Genomic DNA, 24,897 nt, shown 5'->3' on the forward strand with positions numbered 1-24,897 from the left:
GCCTTCATTTACCAAACAAGAACATATTTTACCAAAACTCACAGAGATGCTTCACTGTAGAGCCTGGAAGAGTCTAGGTGACAGCATGCAGGGATATTATATCCTATGGTTCTAAAGTAGTGACATTAAAACTCCCATAAATTACCTCTGTGCTTGTTAAACTTACACATGATATGTTAAGCACAAGTTCAACGCGCACCCTACATAGGAAGAAACTCCTGTCACACTGTGCTGCCTTCTACCTTCTCTCGCACAGCCCTGCTCACTGCTTCCCTAACAGTTTGCTTTGCAGAGTACGATTTCTGCTAAGACACCTCATGGGCACGACCGTACTTTCAAGTTCAGTAGGGAAATAGAAGTAACTAGCTTTTCCTGTTGCATGGTTCTTTAAGAGTAGAGCAGTGGGAAGAAATGTTGAGGCTTGACTTTTTTTTCCTTCCTAGACTTTATTAATACAGAAATTCTTTTGACATTTATTCACTACTTAGGTAGACTGCACTATTTTAAATAGATAGAATTTCACCCATATTTAGATCATTGTCATTTTGCTTATCGTATTTTGTTAAGTCATGTTAATAAGTATAATCCATTAGAGATTTTTAAATTATTTGTTTAAAAGTGAAAGGATATTTATGAGAGAGTGTATCCCTAGTTCAGTCTAAGAGTTCAGTATTGGTTGTGTCGTTCACTGAGAATATAATCTTTTCCTGCTTTTTAAAACACTCTGTATTTGGGGCTGGAGAGATGCTCAGCTGTCCCACAGAGGACCCGAGTCCATTCTCATCACCATGTGCTGGCTTACAACCCTTTGCAAATCAGAGCTAGGTTATCTTATGCCAACACCAGGCATACACGTGATACATTCAGGCAAGACAACCATATAGAATATATAGATCTAAACCTCTTAGGTCTAAGTCCTTATCTATAAATCTGTGAATAAGAATAGTAGTGTTTTTTTGGAATTTAATTACTAAAGAAATAAAGCAAAACTATCCAAACACACACACAATGGATAACTAGCAAGTAGCTAGTAGCTTTAGATTGCTTATTTTATGTTCTGTGGTAGTCAAGAATTTTACAAGAGGATTGATTCTCCAGTGATCATAGTGACAATGTAACCGTGGTTATGTGGATTGTGTTGATTTCCGCTCTTCCAGGCTCTCCCCCGTGTTTAACTGTTTTAATTGGTGAGGTGGACTTTAGAGATATAACTCAATGCTTCAGTAAATGTAAAGCATCTATTTCTCATTTTTCTGCCAAGAGCTTTTTCCGTGCCTATTATTTAGAAGGTGTTGGATTGGACCCAGTGGAGAATGTAGAGGTAAATAGCATTCTTTCTCACCTCAAGAAATTAAGAATAAAATAATTGGATACATAGTCTTCCAAAGAGTCATTTATTCTATACACTGATTCTTTTCTGTGCACAATTTGTCTTATAACATTTTTTTAGTTCAATGTGATAAACTTACCATTCAGAATGTTAAATTAATTATCTGCCGGATTTGTGTTCATCTAGTTAACCAAAAACTGATTGAGATAAATTATTAATGCTGATGCCATAGTGTCTCTGAATTTATCGATTTAATGTTATTCTCAAAGTTTGGAATGCTTTTCATAAACTTTATAATGTACCCTTTGCTTTGTTATTTTTATTTTCTTCTCTAAACATCACCATTGATAGCTAGGCCTGGATAACTGTCTGTTTTTTGAGTTTGTCTTACTGACCTCTGCTTCCGAGGTGCTGCTAACACTGCAGCCCACTTGTGACACCATAGAAATGTCTAGAGACTGCAGCCACCACTCTCTATGGAACAGAACCCACTCCTTCGTTTACCACCTCCCTTCCCTGTCTTTCCACTTCCCTTCTCTATATGGAGATGGCCACAACTAATAAATATTTTTTAAAAAATTTAAAAAAAGTGGAGCAGAGCAGAAATATCTGACTAATTCACAGATCAGGAGAGTGGTTCTGTAACACTTCCGTCATATGTGTTTGTGTGTGTGTGTGCATGCATATGTGTACGCATGCTCTATAGTCTAACAATGTCAAAATACATAATCATTCCTTGACTCTGCAAGCAATTATTCTAGGAGCCCCCAGACCTTACTGTGAAAATTTAAGTTCTTTATCTAAAATGCCAACATTTGCATGTGACTTGTGTACGCCATCTTGTCCCTCTTAAATCTTTAAACATCCCGTGGACATGAATGCACATGGTATTAACATTCAGTGTGTGTGTGTGTGTGTGTGCACATGATGTGACACTGTTTTATGGTGGATGACGACAAGGGAGTGGCCAGTATGTCCTCATGACAGATATAACCCAGAACAATTTCAGTCTCAGTTGTTTCTTGTGGGGTTGGAATCTTCAGATAGAGAGGTCTCTTCCATGCTCGGGACTCTGCCCAGCTCCCTTCCCTGTGTTAGACTTTGGGACCTATTTGCTGCCAGGGTTCTAGCTCTAGATCTAGACCACTCTGATCTAGACCTTGATCAGGATTAGGAGTGCTGTTTGATTGCCAACTGGTGTTTTGTAGATGCTATGCTTTTATTTTTAAAATTTATTTTAATCACAAAGTGGCACATTTCCAACTTCTTTATGCAATCACACCCTTAATCATTTCCCCAACTGTCCAAGGATACCCTTTGAAGCACTTACATTCAATGTGTACTGCTCAGCTTCCTTTGCACTCCAAGGCTCAATTTTGTTTGTTAGATGGTTGCTAAAGGCCTTTTTGTTTGTTTGTTTGTTTGTTTTTGTTTTGTTTTGTTTACCTAAAAAATTTTGAGTTAAGATTAGGTTAGCAAATTTAAGAATTAATGCATATGGTAGTTTCCTAAGCCATAAATTGTAAAATGCTTCTTTTACTTATTAGGATTTTTTAAAGTAAGCAAAATATATTTAACCTTTTTAAAAAACTAGTGTTAATAAAGTTGAAAAGATTGTACATTCTGGAGAAAAGGTCCCCTTAAAGAAAGGAGCACGTGTTTTTAAACATAAATGTCAAATTCCAACAGTTACCTTTATATCGGTCCCAGCTTAGGTGTTGTTATCGATTGTGAGATTTGCCCTCCTGCACGATCTCACATTGCTTACAGTCTTTAGTGCATTGACTATAAATACTCACAAAATACAGGCTACTAAAAGGTCTGTATATATTAATAGATTCAAGCAAATGTTACCTTATGACACTTGAGATAATTAAACATGTAAAGCATTCTAAACCATGCGGACTCAAAGCTATTTGTGGAAGTTTTAATAAGAAGAACTTTCCTTTTCCGGAGAGCTATTTTCTATAGCGAAAAACTTTTAAAAAAATCAAAGATTTTTGCCATGTGTATTAACTTTGTTGGCAAGTAATTTTATGCTAAGTACTCTCTTATCAGTTGTATAATTAATTCTAAACTTTTATTTTTAAATAAACAGAACTCACTCATACTGAAGCTACATAGATATAATGAATTATGCTGCCCTTGTATTATACAGTGTTATAAAATCACTGTATCATGGTTTTACAAAGTATAGATACCTATTATGGGTTTTACTTTGTTACTCTGGCTGTCCTAAATCTCACTCTGTAGACCAGGCTGGCTTCAGACTCACAAAGATCTGCCTGCCTTTGCCTCCTAAGTGCTGGGACTGAAGGCGTATGCCACTACCATCTGGCCTGAAACTTCCTTTAAAATGTTATTTTATGTGTCTTGTCTTGTTTTGTTTGCATGTATATCTGTGTGACACATGAATGTACGGTGGAGGCAGAACCAGAGAAGGACGTGGTTTCTCTGGAACTGGAGCTGCAGACCGTTCTGAGCACTGTGTGGGTGCTGGGAATCAAACTCGAATCCTCTGGAAGAGTAGCTTGTGCTGAGTCATCCTTCCCACCCCCAAAATATACTTCTTGACATCAGGTGTTTATCATCTTCACGGTAGCATTTTTTCCTTCGTGATGATGTATCGCACAGAGCCTCTGTTCTTGGGTGTTGTGTGATCACAGTTCCTAAAGGTTGCTTGCAGGTCATTTCCATATGGCTCCCCATCACAGCCCCTTAGTGAGCCAGCAAAGAGACTGTCTACAAGCAAGGTGAGTAGCACCTCGATATAGAGTGATACCCTGCCTCCTTTGAAGCAAATCCCAGGTCCTATAAAAAGGGGAAGACTAGGAAATAGGGACTATGAAAACCACTTTACAGTCATTCCTCTGCCACGTTCTAGTAGCCTGGGAGCTTTACCATGGAGTATAGTTATTAAACAATTTCCCTAGATAGATAGTATCTCCTGTATTGTTGAAGAGACTATTTATTTATAAAATTTATATTATTATTTATAAAAAATAACTGTTTATTATTGGGTTTATGTGGGAATTCCCCTGTGTGATAAATTGACTCCAGAAAAGTTTTAGCATCAATTCTCAAAATACTGTTTCTGCGAGACATCATCAGAGGCTTCTGTGTTTTACTGAGTGTGTGAAAACCATGGTGTGATCCTCTCAGGAAGGCATGTGGTCTTTGTGATCTGAGAAAGATGACCCCAGCTCTGCACTCAAGGCATCTATGTAAATATGTCCAGTTTGATTTTCCCATGCTATTTTAACTGAGACCCTGCAAATTAATGAAGCCACTCACATTTTGCAGAACCTGTGTTGAATGGAACATATGTTAGGAAAATACAGCATTTTCCCCAAGAAACTGAAGAGGATGAACTACGGACGTGAGACCTAGGAGGAAAAGAGGACAAGCTTACTTTCATTCATAGGGAAGATGATAGAACCGTAGTTTGCAAACTATCTTTGTGATTATTACCCTATTTCAACCTCTCAACAATCTGCAAGAATTAGCAATTAATTTCCTTTCAAGTAAATGAGAAAATGAGACTCAATGTCTTAAGTGACTCACTAAATCACAGAACGAATGAAGGATGAAGTCATGTCAATAACATAGGTGTTTTTAGCTCCAGATATGAAACATGTCATAATATGCTATAATTTCTTTAAAATTATTGTCAAAAAATGATGTTGAAGAATGCCTTAGTGCACTACATGACTTAAGTTTCAAATTTTTATTAACCTAATGAAACCAATGATAAAATATTTTGAATAAGCTTTGCCTAAGTTTAAAGAATGTAGGAGAACAGTTATAATTAAGGTAATCACATCTTTTCTCTCAATGTTTAAAATACAAACATACTATTGGCTTAGCTTGCATTGAAAAAAATCTTACTTTAAGAGCTGAGCCTTTGATTCCTTCTAGCCTACCACCATCTTCAATTGTCATTTTTCACTAACAGAATAATTGGCTGTCAGACTGATTTGGAATCTGGTGTGCTTTCTGTGTAACTTCTGGCTGAACCAGTGGCCCTCCTTCAGCTTGTTGACACACTCAGCTCCTCAGCAAACACCTCCAGGCATGGGGAACCTTCTTCACTTTCACACTGAAGTCAACATTGATCTGTAGGAAATCGCTAGCCCAGGACCGCGAGGGCGTATGTGTGCCTTTCACTAGCTCTCTCCAGTGTTTACAATGTGTATCCAGAGGCAGAAAGAGACAGCAAAGACATGGGTTCTGTAGCAGCTCCCTCCTGTTTCTGTATCCACAGACATTATCTAACTCTACATTATAACATTTATCATCATGTGCGTATTTAGAGCTTAATACATACATTTAGCAAAACAAGAGATTAGTAATTATAACAGCTAATAATAAAACATATTGGCAATATTCTGCATGTAATAAAGTCTCTCTCTTTGGCCACAGTCAAGGTTGCAGGTAGATTGTGGAGGCTAAGGGTGACTTACTTCTTGAGTGGGACAGGGCAAGAAAGGACCCTGCTTTGTCACATGACTCTGATCAGAAATTTAAAACTTATGGGATTTTTTTAAAATTTTATTTTCAGAATTTTCCATGAGCAGTTTTGGGCTGTGGTTGAGGGTCCCCAGTGATCACTTTGATGCTCCCTTTCCACAGAGACAGCACATTAACCACCTCATTCTCACACCTCAAAAAGCCACATAGTACTGTTTCATTCACAAAACATCCCCTTACTGACATCTTGAGATTCTTTAGTTCTATTTAGCATTAATGCATTTGAACACGTTCTAAATGTCAATAGTTTTTCCTATTCGTTAGTCTCCCCAACCTTCAGTTAATTATTAAGCAGCATTCTGTGATGTCTGTATGTCACTTTGTTTAGCTGTTATATATTGTAGAATATTCTGGTTATTTCAGCTTTGGAGCTATATAAATAAAGATACTCTCTTTGATTTTTTTCTATTTCTAAAGCAGCCAGTTTTCATTGTTAAGTACCTTAGCTTTAGAGTTTATGTTGTATTTTATGTTGAGAAAGTTTCTGTCTATTCATCATTCTCTGAATTATTAAAAACATATTTTTGGTGCCAATACATAAATTGATAAGATCATTTGATTTTCTTCTTTAACTTGTATAAATGATGAATTACATTGATTTTCAAATATCTACTCTGTGTTCCTGAAACAAATTCCAGGTTGTGGACTGTTTCTTCCTTGATAAATTTTACTCATGAATATTTTGTTAGGTGTTTCCATGTCCATGCTTAGATTTATTGTTTTCACTTTCCTCCCTCCCTCTCTCCCTCCTTCTCTCCCTCCCTCCCTCCCTCCCTCCCTCCCTTTCTTCCTTCCTTTTTTCCTTCCTCCCTTCTCTCCCTCTCTTCCTCCCTCCTCCTTCCCTCCCTCTTTCTTTCTGTTTTGGTTTCTTTATTTTTTTTTACTTGTATTCCCATGAGTTGTTTGAACATCTTTTGATTTTTTATTGTTTTTCTTTTATAGCTTCTATTGATTGCTCTAGATAATATATTTCGTGTACATTTTACATATTATCAGCAGGCATAGTCAGCCACTGAGAGGTAACTAGCGACCCCTTTGTTCTTATGTTCAGTTATCTCCCCTCTTATATACCCCTGTTTGTCTGTTGAAAGCCAAAAGTTGGCATTATATACTTTGCACTTCAAGTATCTTAAATAATTTAGAAGACTCAGGAGAACAAAATTCTACTGTATTTATCCATATTTTTACTTTCCATGTTTCCCATTCTTCTTTATATTTCCAGGATCCTTGGCTTTCCATATCATGTAGCTTTTTCTTTTTCATAATATGTCTGCTGGTGAAAAACTCAGTTAACCTTCTTTTATCTGAGAGCATTTTCATTCTTGAAAGATAATTTCATCGTATTTAGAATCAAGGCTGGCATTTCTTGGCAGTTTAAAACATTGTGCCGCCCACTGTCCCCTGCCAAGTTCTGATGCAGCTTTTGCTGTCACTGAATGGGCTCTTTTCCACCTTTTCATATTTTTTTGTGTTACAATATTAAGTTTTAATTTTTAGGCTATATCTTTGTATGGATTTTTGTGTTCTTCTAATTTAAAGACACACATAACATTTTGAATCTGTAGGCTTCCATTTTTATAGTGTAGCAAATTTTTCAGCCTCTAACTAGGAATACTTTCTCAGCTACTCGTTTTTCTTCTCATCCAGAAGGAGAATGAGGATCACTTGTCTCCATCTCTCAGGCTTTGGATGTCTGTTCATCTTCTGTAATCCTTCAGTCTGGTCCACCTGGCCATTGCTCTGTCCTCCCTACATTCAGTGGAGCCTGTCCACTTTGCTACATTGCACGGTTTTCTAGTTATACATTTTCCGCTTGGTTATTTTGTGTCTTTTAACAGTTCTTGCTCTAGATCCATGAATAGGGTTTTGTAGCATTACCAGATGATATTTTATTATTTTAATTTTGCCCTTTGAAGTCATACAAGAATTATATTCAATAATGTCTACACACTGCTATTTGTGATGGTTTAAGACCTAGTTTTCTGTGTGCTTGATGATCATTATTTTATTTAATTTTCAAAATGACACTTGTTTTTATTCCTTTAATAAATGCTATTCAGTGCCATGAATATGATATCTTAGCCCCCTTTTTCATTAATCAGAGGAATTTTTACTTTGGTTTCAAATGTTTTGAAGTGCTAAACTACTTTGTTTACAGAGTACAGGGCCACATTTCTGACTTTTGTGCAGTCTTGAATCAGGGAAGCTGAGAGACTGTGAACTGAATGATTCTCTAGCCTTCATGCAAACCACTCGGATTGCTCATTTAGAGGTTTCTTACAGTTTATCTCCTTTAATTGAGAAACATAGAGATGCTTTTGTATGGAACCATAGTGTGTTTTAAGAAGGCAACAGGTTTCCTAAGATATAAAGACTCTGAGGCTGTTGAGTAGTCCCACGCAGGAGTATAAGTATACAATGGGCTGGTCCCCCCGTCTGCCGGTGTGTACTACTGTGATTCTAATTTCTTATCTGTGTGCTAACGTTGTTTAGGAAGCACCTTTCTGGCCCATGGCTAAAGAATGAAGTTCTTCCTGTCCATTTTGGCCCAACACATCTGTAGAAGACAGTGTCATGTTACCGTGACAGTAGACACTCCTACGTGAGATCTTAATTGCCTGCAAGTCTTGTTAAGACAGATTGCTCGGCCCCACCAATTCTTTTTGATTCCCTGGATCTAGAGTGGTGTTCGATGTATGCATTTCTAACTTTTTTTTTTTTTGAGATTCTGTTGTTGCCATTTTAAGGACTTTTACCATCTTTTTTTTCCTGATATTCCCATTTGAATAACTCTTAGACCATTCAAGTACTAGATCCAAGCCATCCATTGTTTAATAACTTCTAAGATGTTTTTAAAAACATCTGTGTTTTTGCTATTATGCAGTATGAATTTTATTGCCAGTGATGTTTCAGATGACTTCTATGTCTTCTCTGATAAGAGCATTCTGCTATGGTCTTGTCATCTCAGACTTGCCTCTTTCTTTGTTTCGTTGCTTTGACTAGAAAACTGGGTGCCAGCCTTGACTGTCCACTCTTTCTTGATACGAAAAGTTCTCAGCTCTTTTTCTTGTGATAGCTACGTCATTACTATTGTGTAGGTTACACTCATCTCTATCTTTCCCAGAGATTGTTGCAGGCACCTTTCAATTTTAGTTTCTTTTAACCTGGTCTCTATAGAATTTAGATTCAGCCTTTTAAGGTATAGGTCAGATTTTGTCTTACTGTTTGAGAACGGTAACCTTTAATATGGCATAAGAAGACTCATTTGAGCTGTGCTGTGCTCAGTCACCATTCTTGCTTACCACTGTGTCCCCTCATTCCTTTAGGTGCTGGTGCCACCTCGGCACCCCAGTTTTTTTTTCAGTATGGTGTTAATACTTCTTACTGGAATGTTCTTTCTTTTCCTTTCCATTCGTCTGTCTCTTTACTTGTCCGCTTAATCACATCTTCCAATTTTCATCCTAAAAATAGTTACTTCAGAGGTTTCTGGTGAGTTCGTATTCTCTCCTAGGATTTTGTTCTCTCCTGTGACACGCTCATCTCTTGTGTCCCTCCCCACACTCACAAACATGTCTCATTGTGTTACCCCTTATCTTAGGGCTTAGCACAATATAGAACAGATGGAAGGTATTCAGTAAGTATTTTTTTTTTTTTTTGGTTTTTCGAGACATCAGTAAGTATTTTTTTAAGTGAGTGAAAATACTATATGTATTATATATATACTATATGTATTTATATATGTAGATTGAGAAGAAGCCTCTTTGAAATAAGAAGAAAATAAACACACTATAATTGGGAAACAGATTTTTATCATAAGTTGTCATGATGTAAATTGTCTATCAAAACTGTAACAATGTAATTTCTCAAAAGATAAGTTGTTTTAGTGTAATACTAAGTAAGTTATGTTATATAAGTAAAATTTATGATTTCACCTTCCCTTTCTACTGATAGATATAGAATGAAACTTTTTAAAAGTCATTTTCACAGAAAATCTGTTGTGTAACTATTTTTTTAACCACTTAAAATGTTGAGGAGTTTCCATCACTAAAAAGATTATCATATGTCATTCCAGGAATAATATTTAATTATTTGAATTTAAAATAATATTATTGCTAAGCCTCTGTTTAATTTATAAACATTCAACAGTCTTGAGAAAAAACTCATGGCTTTAGACCAGCATGCAAAAATAAATGAGCTGAAATCCAGACATAGCTGACCAGCCTTTGTCTTAATTGGCTTCTTCAATAGATTTTGTTTCTACTTTTGCTTATTGATAGCAAAGGTATTCTATTTTTAAATAATTACTGCAAGGTTTCTGTTCTGAGATCTGTCTGGACTACAGAAGCCTTATATTTTGCATTTTATGAATTCTATCTGGAATCATAGTTTTTTTTTTTCCTGGTATGTAGTGAGTAGGACAGATAAAGTCTTAAAAGCACCAGGATCCCAGAGTTTGAAATGTTTATAATTTCTCTGTCTGTCCTTTCCCATTGTCTCTTTTATTGCACTCCTGTCTGCCTGGCTGCCACAGGAGACATGGATTACAGCTGGTTGGATCATGCGTCTTGGCATAGCAGTGAGGCTTCTCCAATGTCTTTGGTGAGACATGTGGAGCCTTACTATTTAATATCCGTTATCATTTCACTTTTCCTTTTTATTTACACCTCTGCATGTTTTCTTTTTTGTATCTTTGTTTTGTTTTGTTTTATCTCACACTTGTAGGGGACAGTCAAAAGGGAAAAAGAAAAACTAGCGAGCAGGGAGTTTTGTCGGATTCTAACACCAGGTCTGAGAGACAAAAGAAAACCATGTACTGTGGTGGCCACTCCTTGGAAGAGGATTTGGAATGGTCCGAGCCCCGGATTAAGGACTCTGGGGTAGATACCTGTAGTAGCTCCACTCTAAACGAGGACCATAGCCATAGGGAGAAGGTACTGAGACTGCGGCCCTGCAGCCTGCTCATTCGGTCTTCCTTCGTTTGCTCTCTGTCACTCATTGAAACAGGACATAATGGAAGGACAGGGCATTTCAAGGTCAATGTAGCATTTCCTAAGGTGCAGAAAAGAAAAACAAAACAACCAAACCACTCAGCCAAAAAGCCTTTTGCTTGCCTGGCTGTTCTCCTTGGTCAGCAGCATACCAAAATCTGAGTTAATGAAAATAAAACCTAGGAACAAAGGAATGTTTGGTGTGCAGTCGAATGAGAGAACTTTGGAATGTTATAAACGATAAATAAATATTTTTGGATTGGCTTATTTTAATGTTTATATCTATTTTCCTTGGGATGAAAATCAAATTATGAACAGTGCGCATCCCAGGTGAAAGGGGGATGACCGGGTCTGTTTGCGCAGAAGGAGTTGTTTTTCTTTTTTCCCCTTCGCTGTCTTTTGTTCTCTTGTTGCCGTGGCGTTCTAATGGAGCATTAATTAGCGTTAGATTCATTGCCATCTGCTTTGATATTTATTGTTTTATTTGCTTTTAGTATAGCATTGTTTTAATCCTTCACCATGTAGATGTGATTGCCTGGAACTTGTCTTTCGCCTGCTACACTTTGCATGGACTTTGCATGCTGCTTTTAGGCAACCATGCAATTACTATGATTACACAAATCATTTATTTTATTGCCTAGCATATTATTAATAATGAAACGCTTCATCACGTATAAAACCATAACTCTAAACCCAAGAAAGAAATAGGCTGGTAATATGATTGTTATTTATTAATAATTGTCTTTGAATGATCTATTAAAAGAAATTTACTGAACATATCAAAAAGTCTAAAACAATCAATAAACTTTTTGCCAGGTGTGGTGGCCGTGTGCTTAATGCCAGTGTTGTAGAAGCTGAGCTTGAGCCAGGGAAATCATAAGATTTAGAGACCAGCATAGGCTATATAGTAATATCAAGGCCAACTAAAGTTACATAGTGAGTTCAAGGCAAGGCTGGGCTATGTAGCAAAAGCCCATTAAAAAAAACTCAATGAATTTTTGTGAAGTGAGAAACATAATCTGTCGATCTTTGAGTAACTCCTGTTTCTTTCACACAGACTCAGTAGGACAGGTATTGGAGGTTTACATAGTTTTGGAATTGTAGCTGTAATGTTCATTATGAGTTTAGATTTTATGTTTTAATAGTTTTCCCTTTTAACTTTTGCTAAGGCAGAGTATTTTTAAAAATCCCAAAAGTTCTGGAAGAAGAAATTGCCACTTTTTAGTGAGGCCACTTGTATAGTTTTTACTGTACATTTTCTGCCTGTGAGGTCTTAATCTTCAGCAAGTTGAGTTAGCATGTATTTTAAAGAAAATTTCAGAGCTATTATCTCTTAGTATTGTGGTAGATGATAACTAAGGGTTTTTTTATAATTGGATTTAAAAGAAACCCTCAAATTCATAAAACTAGGGTTTATAAAAATCATACAGTGTTTAGGTCAGTAATTTGGAATGTAAAGTGGTTTGTGTAATCATAATACTTTAGAATTCTGGAGTTTAGAGATACTGAACAATCATGGTAATTTGACATAAAATTAATTTTTCTTATTTGTTGATGTTGTATGTCAGCACCCTGTGACCTGGCAGCCATCCAAAGATGGAGATCGCTTAATTGGTCGTATTTTATTAAATAAGCGTTTGAAAGATGGGAGTGTACCTCGAGATTCAGGAGCAATGCTGGGCTTAAAGGTACGTAATAATCTTTATGGGATTTGGCTCTGTATCACTTTACAGATCTATCAATAAAGCAAATAGAACTCTTTCTACCCATGCCAAGTTAGGGGGTTATCTCATTTCCATTCTCAAGAATTTAAAAATATTGTCCTTCATTCCTTTGAACTCATTTTCCAAGTATTTTAAAGACGTTTCCAACGTATATGGGTGTCAGGAGGTAAAGTGATTGCCTGTGAGGAAGAGGCCCAGACTCCTGTCCCTAGAACCCACACCCAAAGCCAGTCTTGGTGGTGCACCCCTGTAATCCTGATGCTGAGGGGCAGACACGCAGATCTCTTGTTCTTCCTGCCTTGTCAGCCTCATCTACTCGGCAAATACCAGGAGGGCCGTGAAGAAGGACAGACACTAAAGGTGTCCTCTGACCTTTATGCAAATGCACACACACCCATGCACACTCATAGACATGTACGGCTGCAAACACATACATCATCCACACTATACTCATGTGAACCTACATACCTGCAAACATTCGTGCATACTCACGCACATACATGTACCTCTGCAAACACAGACAAATCTGTGCATACACTACACAGGTACACCTGAAAACACACGTATCCAGACACACTCATGCACATGTATACCTGCAGATACACACATCCTCACACATGTATACCTCCAGATAAATACACATATCCAGACACATCATGCGCATGTATGCCTGCAGATACACATCATATCCAGATACATTCATGCACATGTATACCTGCAGATACACACATACAGACACACTCATGCATGTGTATACCTGTAGATACACATACTCAGACACACTCATGAGAATGCATACCTACAGATATATATCATATCCAGATACACTCATACACATGTATGCCTGCAGATACATACATTCAGACACACTTATGCACATGCACATTGGCAAACTCACACACCTTTGCAAACTTATATACATACATGTACACCTGCAAACACACACATATATGTACACATAGAAAATCTCTGATAGCCATGATATTAGTTTTCTATACATTTTTAAAAGACATTGATAGTAACCTGGTTAGAAAATAGTTTGAATCCTAAACACAACGAATGTACTTGAGCTTAAAGTCTGACCTATTCTGGACATTATTTCCATTTCTCTGCTGCTCCTAATGTAGTGTTTTTATTATTGCAATTATTGTTGTTGTTTCTTGCAGAATAGGTACTGAATAAAAATTTTCTTAAGCCAGGCGGTGGTGGCGCACACCTTTAATCCCAGCACTCGAGAGGCAGAGGCAGGCGGATCTCTGAGTTCGAGGCCAGCCTGGTCTACAAGAGCTAGTTCCAGGACAGGCTCTAGAAACTACAGCAAAACCCTGTCTCGAAAAACCAAAAAAAAATTTTTTCTTAATTATAAATTTCCTTTCAATAATAAAGTAATCTGTAACTTAAAAACTATTTATCTTGCCTATATTTATGTCAGTATTAAAGTAATCACTATTTAATTTTTTATTGTGCAAACTTAAAAATACATGTGTTAATATCAAAATATAATTTGGTGTTGATTTAGTAAATTGTGTTTGTATTTGTAGATTGTGTTTTAGAGAAAACTGGTTTGTACTGGTTTGTGGTGTTAGGGTCAAACTGAAGTGCTTATGCTTGCTAGTCAGACACTCTACAGCTGAGTTATATTAACCTCAAATATGCCATTGGAAACCTGGAAAACTCTAATATGATGTTAGGTGCCTGCTTTTCAAGACAGGGTTTCTCTGTGAAACAGTCCTGGCTGTCCTGGCTCATACTCTAGACCAGGCTGGCCTTGAACTCACAGAGACCTGCCTGCCTCTGCCTCTTAAGTGCTGGAATTAAATGCTTGCGCCACCACTACCTGGCTAGGTGATAAAAATATTAATGCTTATATTTCAATTGTATTTTTCAAATATGCAAAATAGATTGTATTTAGCTTTTGTATATCTAATATACTTAATGAAAAACTGAAATAAAAAAGTAAATAAGCTATTGTTATACAAATTGTACTCTAGAATATAGTAAATGGTAGGTATTAAAAAAAACTTTGGTGTGGTATGATTAGATGGTGACAGTGTGCTTAACACTTACCTGATTATGCCATGTCTCCCATCGTCATAAGAGTCATAGAGGTCATGAGGAGATGGTGGCAATGGTGGGACTTAAACTCAGGACGCTGTGATGAAGCAGCTGATACAGAGATTAGGAAGACTTGGGTTTGATTCCAGTTAGAGTAGTTATTCTTTTATTTGTTTTAATGGTGGAGGAGGTTTATTGTCGACATGAGAGAGAGAGAGAGAGAGCATAGCCAGAGGTGGAGCTATCTGGGAGATAGCATCAGGTATTGTCTACACAGTGGAGACTGTAGCTTGTCCTTTGCGTGGTTAAAGTATTGAGTATACTTTATATTAAGGTATAAGCAGTATTGAGTGCAGTGCCTGGCTTATTATCTCAATTGTGTAATAACTGCCACTGACAGTATAATTATACTAAAAGTAGCAGTGATCTTGGTGTTAAATATTCTGGAGCAACAACAATTTTCTTAAAATATTTGCATGAAGATGTGAGGCTTTAAGAAATTTACATTACTGAGTATAACTCACCGTAATTGGGGATATATGCATGGAATAAGATGAGGCAGCTCAGCAGGTTTAATTTCATTTATTTTTTGCTCATGTTGTAAGAGACAAACCCGTTTACTCCAGTCATTGAATATAGTCCCTATCCTTTGCTGCACCTGCTTTGAAAAGTAACCAGAATCAAAACATTAATTTTGTAGGAGCATGGTATTTTACTATGATTTTGTAGCATTCCTAATGCTTGTTCCCAATTTGTATTTTTTTCTAAAATAAGTTTTTTTAATAGAAAATAAAACGTTGGAAAATTGGGCTTCAAATAATTTGAAGTTTGTATTATTTCTGATGAAGCTAATTAAATTTTATAATTTTCTCAAGGAAGATTATTGACATTGTGAATATTATCAATATGACTAAAACATTATTAATAAAAATACAGCATTCTTTCATCATCATAGTAAAAGTAATGGATACTTTTATATTAGAATATGAAATTTATATTTAAAATGTGTATATGATTTAAAAATGAGAAATAAAAATGAGAATTCAATAGTAAGGAAGAAATTGTTGAGTTGAATCTAAAATACTTGTATTTTCAAAAAGAAAAGTAAATTACAGTAAATTTGGAATAGAAACTGTTTCTTAATGCAGACGTGGCAATAGTATATTAAGAAGTGAAATTCAGCACGTTAAACTACAGTTTTAGAACCATCATTGCTCTTCCCTGCGCCTTGCCCATGCTCACTTTCACAGTGTGCCGGCCTTGATCCTCTCCTCCTTCACACAGGTCGTGGGAGGGAAGATGACTGAGTCAGGACGGCTTTGTGCGTTTATTACCAAAGTGAAAAGAGGAAGCTTAGCTGACACCGTGGGGCACCTTAGACCAGGTAGGTTCCACCCACTGGATAGTCACATAAGTCTCAGCTGGGCTGAGAGGATGTTTGCCTGGCCTCGCAACACCTTTGGCTTTGATCCCCACCACTGCAAAAAGAAAAATTGTAGCCCTAAACAGTTACTAAAAAATTCTCACTTATAAATTGTTTGAGCAGTAATAATTAGTTTCTTTCATGTGTCTTAAAATCTTTAGTCATTAATGGAAAGCTAAAGGTTTTATTCATTGTTATACTAGACATAATATCCTTTAAATTTCTCTACAGTGAGAAATCCAGTGGATACAACCTGTATGTAGTGTACTTCTGATGACCTTCTCTTTTCAGATGAAATGTGCTATTCTAGCCGTAAATTCCTGGGCTTCTTAGTTGTTCTTAACACATACGCTGCTCTGCTAGGGGAATGCATGGTGTGATTGACTGAAACCCAATGTTTGCTTCGGTTTGTAGTTATGAGATTATTCCTGCCCCCGTAGGTGATGAAGTTTTAGAATGGAATGGGAGGCTATTGCAGGGAGCCACGTTTGAGGACGTTTACAACATCATCCTAGAGTCCAAACCTGAACCCCAAGTTGAGCTTGTTGTTTCGAGGCCGATTGGGTAAGTCAGTCTTGGTAATTTTTTTGACTCATTTTTAAGATTTATTAGTCTTATGACTAATAAATAAATAAATAAATAATAAATAATAAACAAATAAAGGTATGAGTGTTTTGTTTGAATGTATGTATGAGTGGATGTACATATGTATGTATGTGCACAGCATTCATGCCTGGTGCACACAGGTCAGAAAGAGGGCCCGTCCCCTCGTTTTGGAGTTAGGGATGGTTGTGAACCATTCTGCAGGTGCTGGGAACCTGAGCCTGGTCCTCCTGTGAGCAGCCTATGCCGTTGCTCCAGCTCTCCTTTCAGCCATTTACTTGTGTGTGATGATGACTGCTTCTCATTAGTTTGGACTGTGCAATCCACAGTTTTTTTTTTTTTTTTTTTTTTTTTTTTTTTTTTTTTTTTTTTTTTTTTTTTTTTGGTTTTTCGAGACAGGGTTTCTCTGGCTTTTGAGCCTGTCCTGGAACTAGCTCTTGTAGACCAGGCTGGTCTCGAACTCACAGAGATCTGCCTGCCTCTGCCTCCCGAGTGCTGGGATTAAAGGCGTGCGCCACCACCACGCAATCCACAGTTTTCTGACTACTTTATGGAAATATGTGTTTTTCATAGGCGTCTTTTTTCTTTAATTAAAACATTTGACAAATTAATAATTTTTCTTTACCTGATTATGCAAAATAGGTTGCTCATTGCAAAAAAAGAATATTTAGTTTCTTTTAAAAAGAATTCTTGTTATCTTAATAACTAGTGTATAGCTAAGGTCATTAGTCTTTTGTTTTTTGTTTTTTTAAATGGAGATTCTAGCTGACAAAAGAGTGAACCAAAGAGCATGAAATTTCCAGATACAGGACTTATTTAAGGAAAATAGTTTCTTAAAACTTGTGATTTGCACTGAGACAGGCACCTCTAACACATTTGTCACTGTATTTTATTGCCAATAGCCCATATACTCCATTGGTGGCAGGAATTTTAACCCTTTCCTCTACGCTGTGAGGATTAGTCATGAAGTGTCTGGCAGTCCTTTTTCTGCAGAAACTTGCATTGTATGGTAACACAAAAAAAGGTGCATCAAAATTAAAAATGTATAACTGTATGGTAAACTACTGAATGAATTATTAAATTACTGAATGGCTTACAGCATCTATGAATGGAGCCTTGTAATTGTGTCCTGTTTTCATTCACTTAGGAAATCATGAATGGCAACCTTTGCCTTTTTAATGTTTGGTAATATGGCAAAACCATAGTGTATCAGCTTAGTATATTAATCAAATTTATTTTAGTTTTAAAGTATACCCAAATTATATTTTAATATTCTAAATAATTATAGTCTTTATATTTTTTATATGATTTTTATATGATTCTCCTAGATCAAATAAGAATAGGTATTTTTGGTGTAAATATGGTTGCAAGGTAATTTTGGAAGTCCCTATAAGAATCATGTTTGCTTGTTACAAATGTAACCGCTCCACCTTAAAATTTTAGTTATAATTGGAAGGTTTTAATGATATTTAATTTGATTTCCAATATAACTTATTTATAAGAGATGGCCAAAATAAAAAATGAATTAATATATTTATAAAAAACTTTACCTTGTTGAATACAAAGCATTTTTATAGTAGGTATTTCTATAGTCAATAGGAAATAAAGTGTATTTTTATAAATCTGATACAGATGCACATTAATTCTTCTTAGAGTTAGCAGCAAAAATATGATCCTATACTTAAGCGGAAAAGCCCGAACTATGTGGCAAATTCTAGGCCATCTCCACCTCTATGGAAGCTCTAGGCCAACTTGTCCAAAACAAAACAAAAGATTATGGCTGGTCGTGTTTTCATAATGCTCCCACTGAACTCATTTTTCCTATGTCACTTTTTATTTGCAATTTTGATTAAGATAGATGATGCATCAATTGTTAACAGTTTATTTTTTTCTCCTGTTCTGTCATTTCAGAGATATACCTAGAATACCTGATAGCACACATGCACAGCTGGAATCCAGTAAGTTTAATTTATTCTAGGGTATGCCTTCAGCGTGTCATTCATCAAAGGTCTAATAGAGAAATTAATCTATTAATATGGAGTAAGATAAGTACAAATTATAGTTTCAAATTCTAATGTTAAATTACATTCAGAATGGAAAAATTTCATATTATTTCTCATCACTCTAGGGAAAAATACAAACTCTATAGTGATTTCAGTATTGTTCCCCTGCTGCCATTACTGTGGGTTTTTTAAGTAGCTGTACTAAGGTGTATTCTAATAACCTGCACAAAAATATGTAGTTAAATTTTGGCTACTTATATGCCCAAGTATTGCAATGAAAGGTTATGACCATTGCTATCATTCCCCATCACTACCTACTCCCAAAGTTTCCTCCAAAATTTAAAATTTGGAACTTTGTAACTCCACTCTCTTTGTCAGGGTGTGCTTGGAGCAAACTATTGAATAATTTAATTTTTTCAAATTTGTATTTTATTGAAACTAAGATAGTAGTTCTAATTTTATGTCACAGCAGCAACGGAACAATAAACATAAATTCAAATAGTCAAATACACAATTATTCTTATTATTTGTCTTCTGATGGATTGCTGATTGGGAAGTAGTTGAGCAGCACTTTAGAGGGTAGCTGTTACGGGGGAAAGCTTCACAGGCGCGGGGTACAGATACTGATAGACAGGCATGCGAGGCAGAAAGACTAGGTACAGGTAAGGAAATACAGAGCACAGCATGGCCCAATGGAGGTAGCATGGAGGAAGACAGAACCGGAACAGCAGCAGCCAAATCTCAGTCTTCAAAGCACCTAAAGACTTTCACTTGCCCGGAGGACACGCTCTTGGGACACGCTCTCCAAGGGATATTTATACTTATTTGATTCTATCATTAAAGTTATTGGATGCAGTCAATGCTAAGCAACACAAATCTTGGAAACATGACATGTCTTTTTCAGAGATAACTGGTACACAGGGGACTTTCTGGTCTGGAGAATAGGATTGAAATCTTAATGCTTTCTGTATTTGGACCTCAGGTGTCACCATAGCTGGCAAGTGCTGTTCCACTGAGCCTTTTCCCCCTAGTCCCCTAATCCTCATGACTCATAGCATCACCTGAATCCTTCTGCTCGCTTCCCTTTCCCAGCCTTTGGTGTTAGTATCTCATTGAGGATTAAATGCTCACTGCTGTTTTCTAGCTCTTCATCCCAATCCATACTGCAAAGAGCTGGGAAAGCCATTTTCCTCTTAGGACACATAGTTCCTCCAGTGTCCTAACATCTCTATCTGTTCACATTCAGACTGGTTCCTTCAACTGCACAGGAACAAATTCATGCATAGAACATTTGGTTATTGCTGTTTCTGCTGTTCTGTATCTTTTCTATAGCCCCTTATTTCAATTTTGGTGGTGTAATATCTTATATCCTTCAAGATATGAATTAAAAGTCACCCAGAAGCTTTTAATAATTTTGGAATTCTAGTACTTATGTTCTAAGCATTTAAAGTTCGCGTTCTCTTGAGGTAGTTTACTGTTTTGGTTTTTCTTCCTTCTCCATTTTTAGTGTTCTCTCATTATAAAGTGTGATTATAGTACACTTCACAACAGACTAGGAAATCCTAACGTGGAGCCCGTTGCTGTCGCAGTCAGCACGGCATTGGTGTGACTGGGTCTGCATAGAACCCTACATTGCAATCATGCAAAACCAGGCTCAGCCACAACAAATGCAATTGTCTGAAACAAACAGCAAAGCAGTACCAAAAGCTCCTAAGGCTGTTGATAGCTGTAGCACTAAAGCGGTCTGTGTGGAATGGAAGTTAAAGGCCTTTAAAGTCACAAGCTGAGTGTTCGGAAAGAGCCAAAGGCATTTTATTTCCTTTGTGTGCAATTGTCATTTCAGGTTCTAGCTCATTTGAATCTCAAAAAATGGATCGTCCTTCTATATCCGTTACCTCTCCCATGAGTCCTGGCATGTTAAGGGACGTCCCGCAGTTCTTGTCTGGACAGCTTTCAGTACGTAATCACTCATTTCTTCTCTTTGGGAATATTAAATGATGTTTTTAAAATACAATGTTAGAGGCGTTTGTTTTTCTTTCTTTTTTTTGTTTTTTTTTTTCTAATCCAAGTTCTTTCTAGAACATAATTGTGACTTTGTCTACCAGCTTTTATGTTTTTTAAACTTTATAGTTACTTAAAATTTAATTTGGGCTTTTTATTATAATGCTCTCTTTTAATTTAGGTTTATAGAGTTTGATGATTTTTATGAAGATATGTAATTCCTGTTTTACCCTTAATTATTATTCCAGAAGTCGAGGTGATGATTTTTGCTCTTTGTTTTAAAGATTGGGAATTGCTATAGTTTCTCCCGAAAGAGGAAAATGGTCTATGAGACAAAGATTGTATTAAGGTAGAAACAATATTTATGTATTCTTCTTTGCTTTTCAGTCTTAAGGAAATTTTGGGTGACTTTGATAATAACATGGATTTTTAATATAGCTTATATATATGGATTCTAGAGTTTTTTTTAATCAACAGACAAGACTAAATAATATGAGGGATATAGTAATAGACTCTTGGGTGTATAGTGTAACCTTTCATTATGTGGGCATTGATCTGTGCATTTTCTATATTATAGTCTACTATAAGAGGGTTGTAAATTTAAGTCCTTTTATTACATTATAATTTCCTTATTAGAACATATTCAAATTCATTGTTATAGTAATTGTTAATTTGCTAGCAGTTGTTAAATTTGAAATTTCCTAGGTACTAAAGAACTATTTAAGTCCTCTAAAAACAGAAATTAAATACTGATTGAAAATTATGACATTTAAACCCCAAACTATTATGAAGTTGTATCTTAAACTCCTTAGAATTACCTTCTTGTTAAATAGTTGAAAATTTCTCCTTTTAGTTTTAAGGGGAAAGGCGGTACTTGGTGTTTTTGGAAGCTGTCATTTCCAGTTCCAAGATCTTATACACATTGTGCAGGAGGGAAGGTGGGAAGCCCAGGGAAGGGATGGGGAGAAATCTCAAACTCACCTGTTTTCCTCCTGGTTCAAAACTGCCTTGACGGTAGGACAGAACTGCCGAGGCTGTGAAGGAGTGCAAGTCTATGTCATTGTGGCTTAATATGAAAAGTATCTATAGCTTGGAAGGGGAAATAGTCTATGAATTTAGTTAAAATGTTAATTGCATACATTTTAAAATTATACACAGATACGCATTCAATTTACATACAAACAAGACAGGGATTATTAATATAATTCTTATTTGTTATCAGAAATCTAGTTAAAGCCGGGCGGTGGTGGCGCACGCCTTTAATCCCAGCACTTGGGAGGCAGAGGCAGGTGGATCTCTGTGAGTTCGAGGCCAGCCTGGTCTACAAGAGCTAGTTCCAGGACAGGCTCTAAAGCTACAGAGAAACCCCGTCTCGAAAAAACCAAAAAAAAAAAAAAAAAAAAAAACAAAACAGAAATCTAGTTAATAAAGAAAAACAAAAAGTAAAATCACTAATAATCCTGACATCACATATGACTTTTTATAATACGTGCATTTATTTTAAAAATAAAATTTCATAAAGTTTTGCATTCTCTTTTTCTTTTCTCTTATTTTCCTGAGTCAGAATTTTGCTGTGCAGTCCGAGCTGGGCTGAAATCACTTTGTCAACCAGGATGGCTTTGAATGGTTCCTCCGCCTTCTGTCCCGTTCATTCTGGGATTATAGGTGTGCTGTGCACTCATGGCCTCAATTCTCCCTTTTCTCGAGTACTGCACAGACTTTGTCTTATCTTTAAAAAGTCTTCTTGACTTTATTTTCATATCTATAATGTTGCATTTTAGCTTCTAGTTTATATTGCTACAAATAACAATACCACTGAAATCCTTGAATGTGTATTAATTTTGCCCATTTTTACTAAGGTAAATTACTTTGTCAAGAGAAATTTTAAGAAGTAAAATTATAATATACATGCTAAATTATAAACTTGAGATTAATAAAAATCTATTCTAATTACACCTAATCTATCAACCACCTATTTTGCTATGTGTATATACATAGATACAAATACACGGAAGTTGTGACAGAAGTGGCAGTGCTAGTCCCCAGGGATACGAATGGACAAGAAAAGAATCCCTGTTGTTATTATGTGACTTCGAGTTTCAGTCACATTTTTTGCATTAGGCCTGTGTAAGGCACTGTGCTCTCCTGGGTTGCTTACACATCTGTCTCCCTCTCTGTAAGTCGCCTGTAGGCAATTTTGGTTCGCTATGATGAAGTGGGAATTTAGACTATGCCTACCTATATCATTTCCTGGGAAAACTCTTAGGAAGCTGAGCTGTGCCTTTTTCCTGCAGCTTCTTTCCAGCTCAGGGAGGAAGGGTGTGTTCTGTCTCCCAGCTCAAGGAGAAAGGGTGTGTTCTGTCTCCCAGCTCAGGGAGGAAGGGTGTGTTCTGTCTCCCAGCTCAGGGAAAAAGGGTGTGTTCTGTCTCCCAGCTCAGGGAGGAAGGGTGTGTTCGGTCTCAGAGCTCTAGGTACTGCTGGTCTTGGCAGGGATGCCAAGGCCTCAGGAACTTGACACAGCTGCTCCAATTCCATCCACCAGAAAGCACACATGATGTGCTTTGTGTTAGAGCTCGGATCCCTTTCTCTATCTTAAGTGGCCCAGGACCTTGCCCTAGGATTGGATCACCCATCACTAAGGTGGGTGTCTCCTCCTCAGCTGCTGTGACCGAGGTCATCCCCACAGGCTTTAACCATCTCAGTTTCATCCCCATTTTCTTCTGTCTCTGGACATTGAGAAATTTGGGTTCATTCCTCACAAAGTCATGACTTTGCTAATGCCTGAGAAGAGAAATTATTCGTGCGTATTTGAGGTGATTTCATTTGCTGATATGTTTTCAAGTAGGAAACACATAATAGGCCTTTCTTATTTGCATTTTTATATTCAAAGATGTTGATTAATTTTTCAAAGATATGTGTAATTAATTTTCTCCCCATGCCAAATCTTGTGATTAATTATTCTAGGACTTTCCCAAAAAGGACCATTAATGTATTTGATGAGAAGTCAGAATGAGCCCAGTTAGTTTCCCCGAGCCCCATGCTAGCCCATTCAGCAGCAGTGCTTTCTTATCTCATCTCTCTTTTTTTAAAGATTTATTATTTATTAATTATGTATACAACATTCTGCCTCCATGTATGCTCGCATGTCAGAAGAGGGTGCCAGCTCTCATTACAGATGGTTGTGAGCCACCATGTGGTTGCTGGGAATTGAACTCAGGTCCTCTGGAAGAGCAGACAGTGCTCTTAACCACTGAGCCATCTCTCCAGCCCCATCTCATCTCTTTTTAAGTTAGCAGCTTCTTCATTCGTGAGGCAGCTTTGGTGGTTCTCAATAATTGTCAATCTCAATAATAGTTTACATGACTAGGCTAGTAGTTTGATAGGCTGTTAGGCTAAAATCCTTCTTATTCTTTTTTTCAGGTGAGAAAGGTTCAGAATTATTTTTTTCTATAGGGACACTTTATACTATTGATTCTAATATTAATTATATTTTATTATAATGTCTGATTTATAGATGTAAAGTTACTTTATTGTAACATTCTTGAAATTTATTTTTACTAAATATTACAAGTATCAATTTTATTTGTCCATTTTAGAAATTTGAGTAATTTTAGATTAGTTATATGTCTTTCATATGTCCCTTTATGGAATTCCAGAACATTTAAAAACATTGTATTTATGAAGGTATAGGTTTCTCTCTCTCCTTTTTCCTTTTTCCTTTTTCCTCTCCTTTCCTTTCCTTTCCTTTCCTTTCTTTTCCTTTCCTTTCCTTTCCTTTCCTTTCCTTTCCTTTCCTTTCCTTTCCTTTCCTTTCCTCTTTTCTTTTCTTTTCTTTTTTGGACAATGTATCACTATGTAGTCCCTCGGGCATGCTATTTTTTTCCAGGCTGGGCTAAAACGAACACAAACTCCTGCCTCTGCCTTTCTGTTCTGTGCTGGAATTAAAGTGTGCCCTTCCACCCCTTGCAAGTTTTATATTTGGACTTTGATGTTTTAATACTTTACTCTCGTGACTTTAACCATCTAAATGCATTGCATGAAAAGAATGTCCTAAGGGTCATATTAGAAGGGACAGTGCAGGGGACACTGGACATCCTCACTTAGATTATGGTGTAAAGTTTCTGTTCTCCATTTGTATGAAGCCTGAGCAGTTACAATGTGGCCCAGAGCATTGTCATTCCTGCGTCCAGTGCTTAGGGTCTGTAGCCTAGACGGCAGCGGTGGTGAGACGCAGAGGGTC

The 24,897-nt window shown here is 36.6% G+C and overlaps 1 protein-coding gene across 2 annotated transcripts in view; it reads left to right on the plus strand.

Annotated features, from left to right (window-relative positions):
* The window catches only part of Rims2 (regulating synaptic membrane exocytosis 2), a 411,096-nt gene that overhangs the window by 180,467 nt on the left and 205,732 nt on the right, over nt 1–24,897 (plus strand). For both annotated transcript variants that reach the window (XM_042055663.1, XM_042055664.1), the window contains 6 exons: nt 10,583–10,791; nt 12,417–12,536; nt 15,912–16,011; nt 16,491–16,614; nt 18,565–18,611; nt 20,500–20,612. In XM_042055663.1, the coding sequence (XP_041911597.1) occupies nt 10,583–10,791; nt 12,417–12,536; nt 15,912–16,011; nt 16,491–16,614; nt 18,565–18,611; nt 20,500–20,612 (713 nt within the window). The remainder of the gene's footprint in view (nt 1–10,582; nt 10,792–12,416; nt 12,537–15,911; nt 16,012–16,490; nt 16,615–18,564; nt 18,612–20,499; nt 20,613–24,897) is intronic.

This window comes from Arvicola amphibius, chromosome 9 (assembly GCF_903992535.2).
Source record: "Arvicola amphibius chromosome 9, mArvAmp1.2, whole genome shotgun sequence".
NCBI classification, from domain to species: domain Eukaryota; kingdom Metazoa; phylum Chordata; class Mammalia; order Rodentia; family Cricetidae; genus Arvicola; species Arvicola amphibius.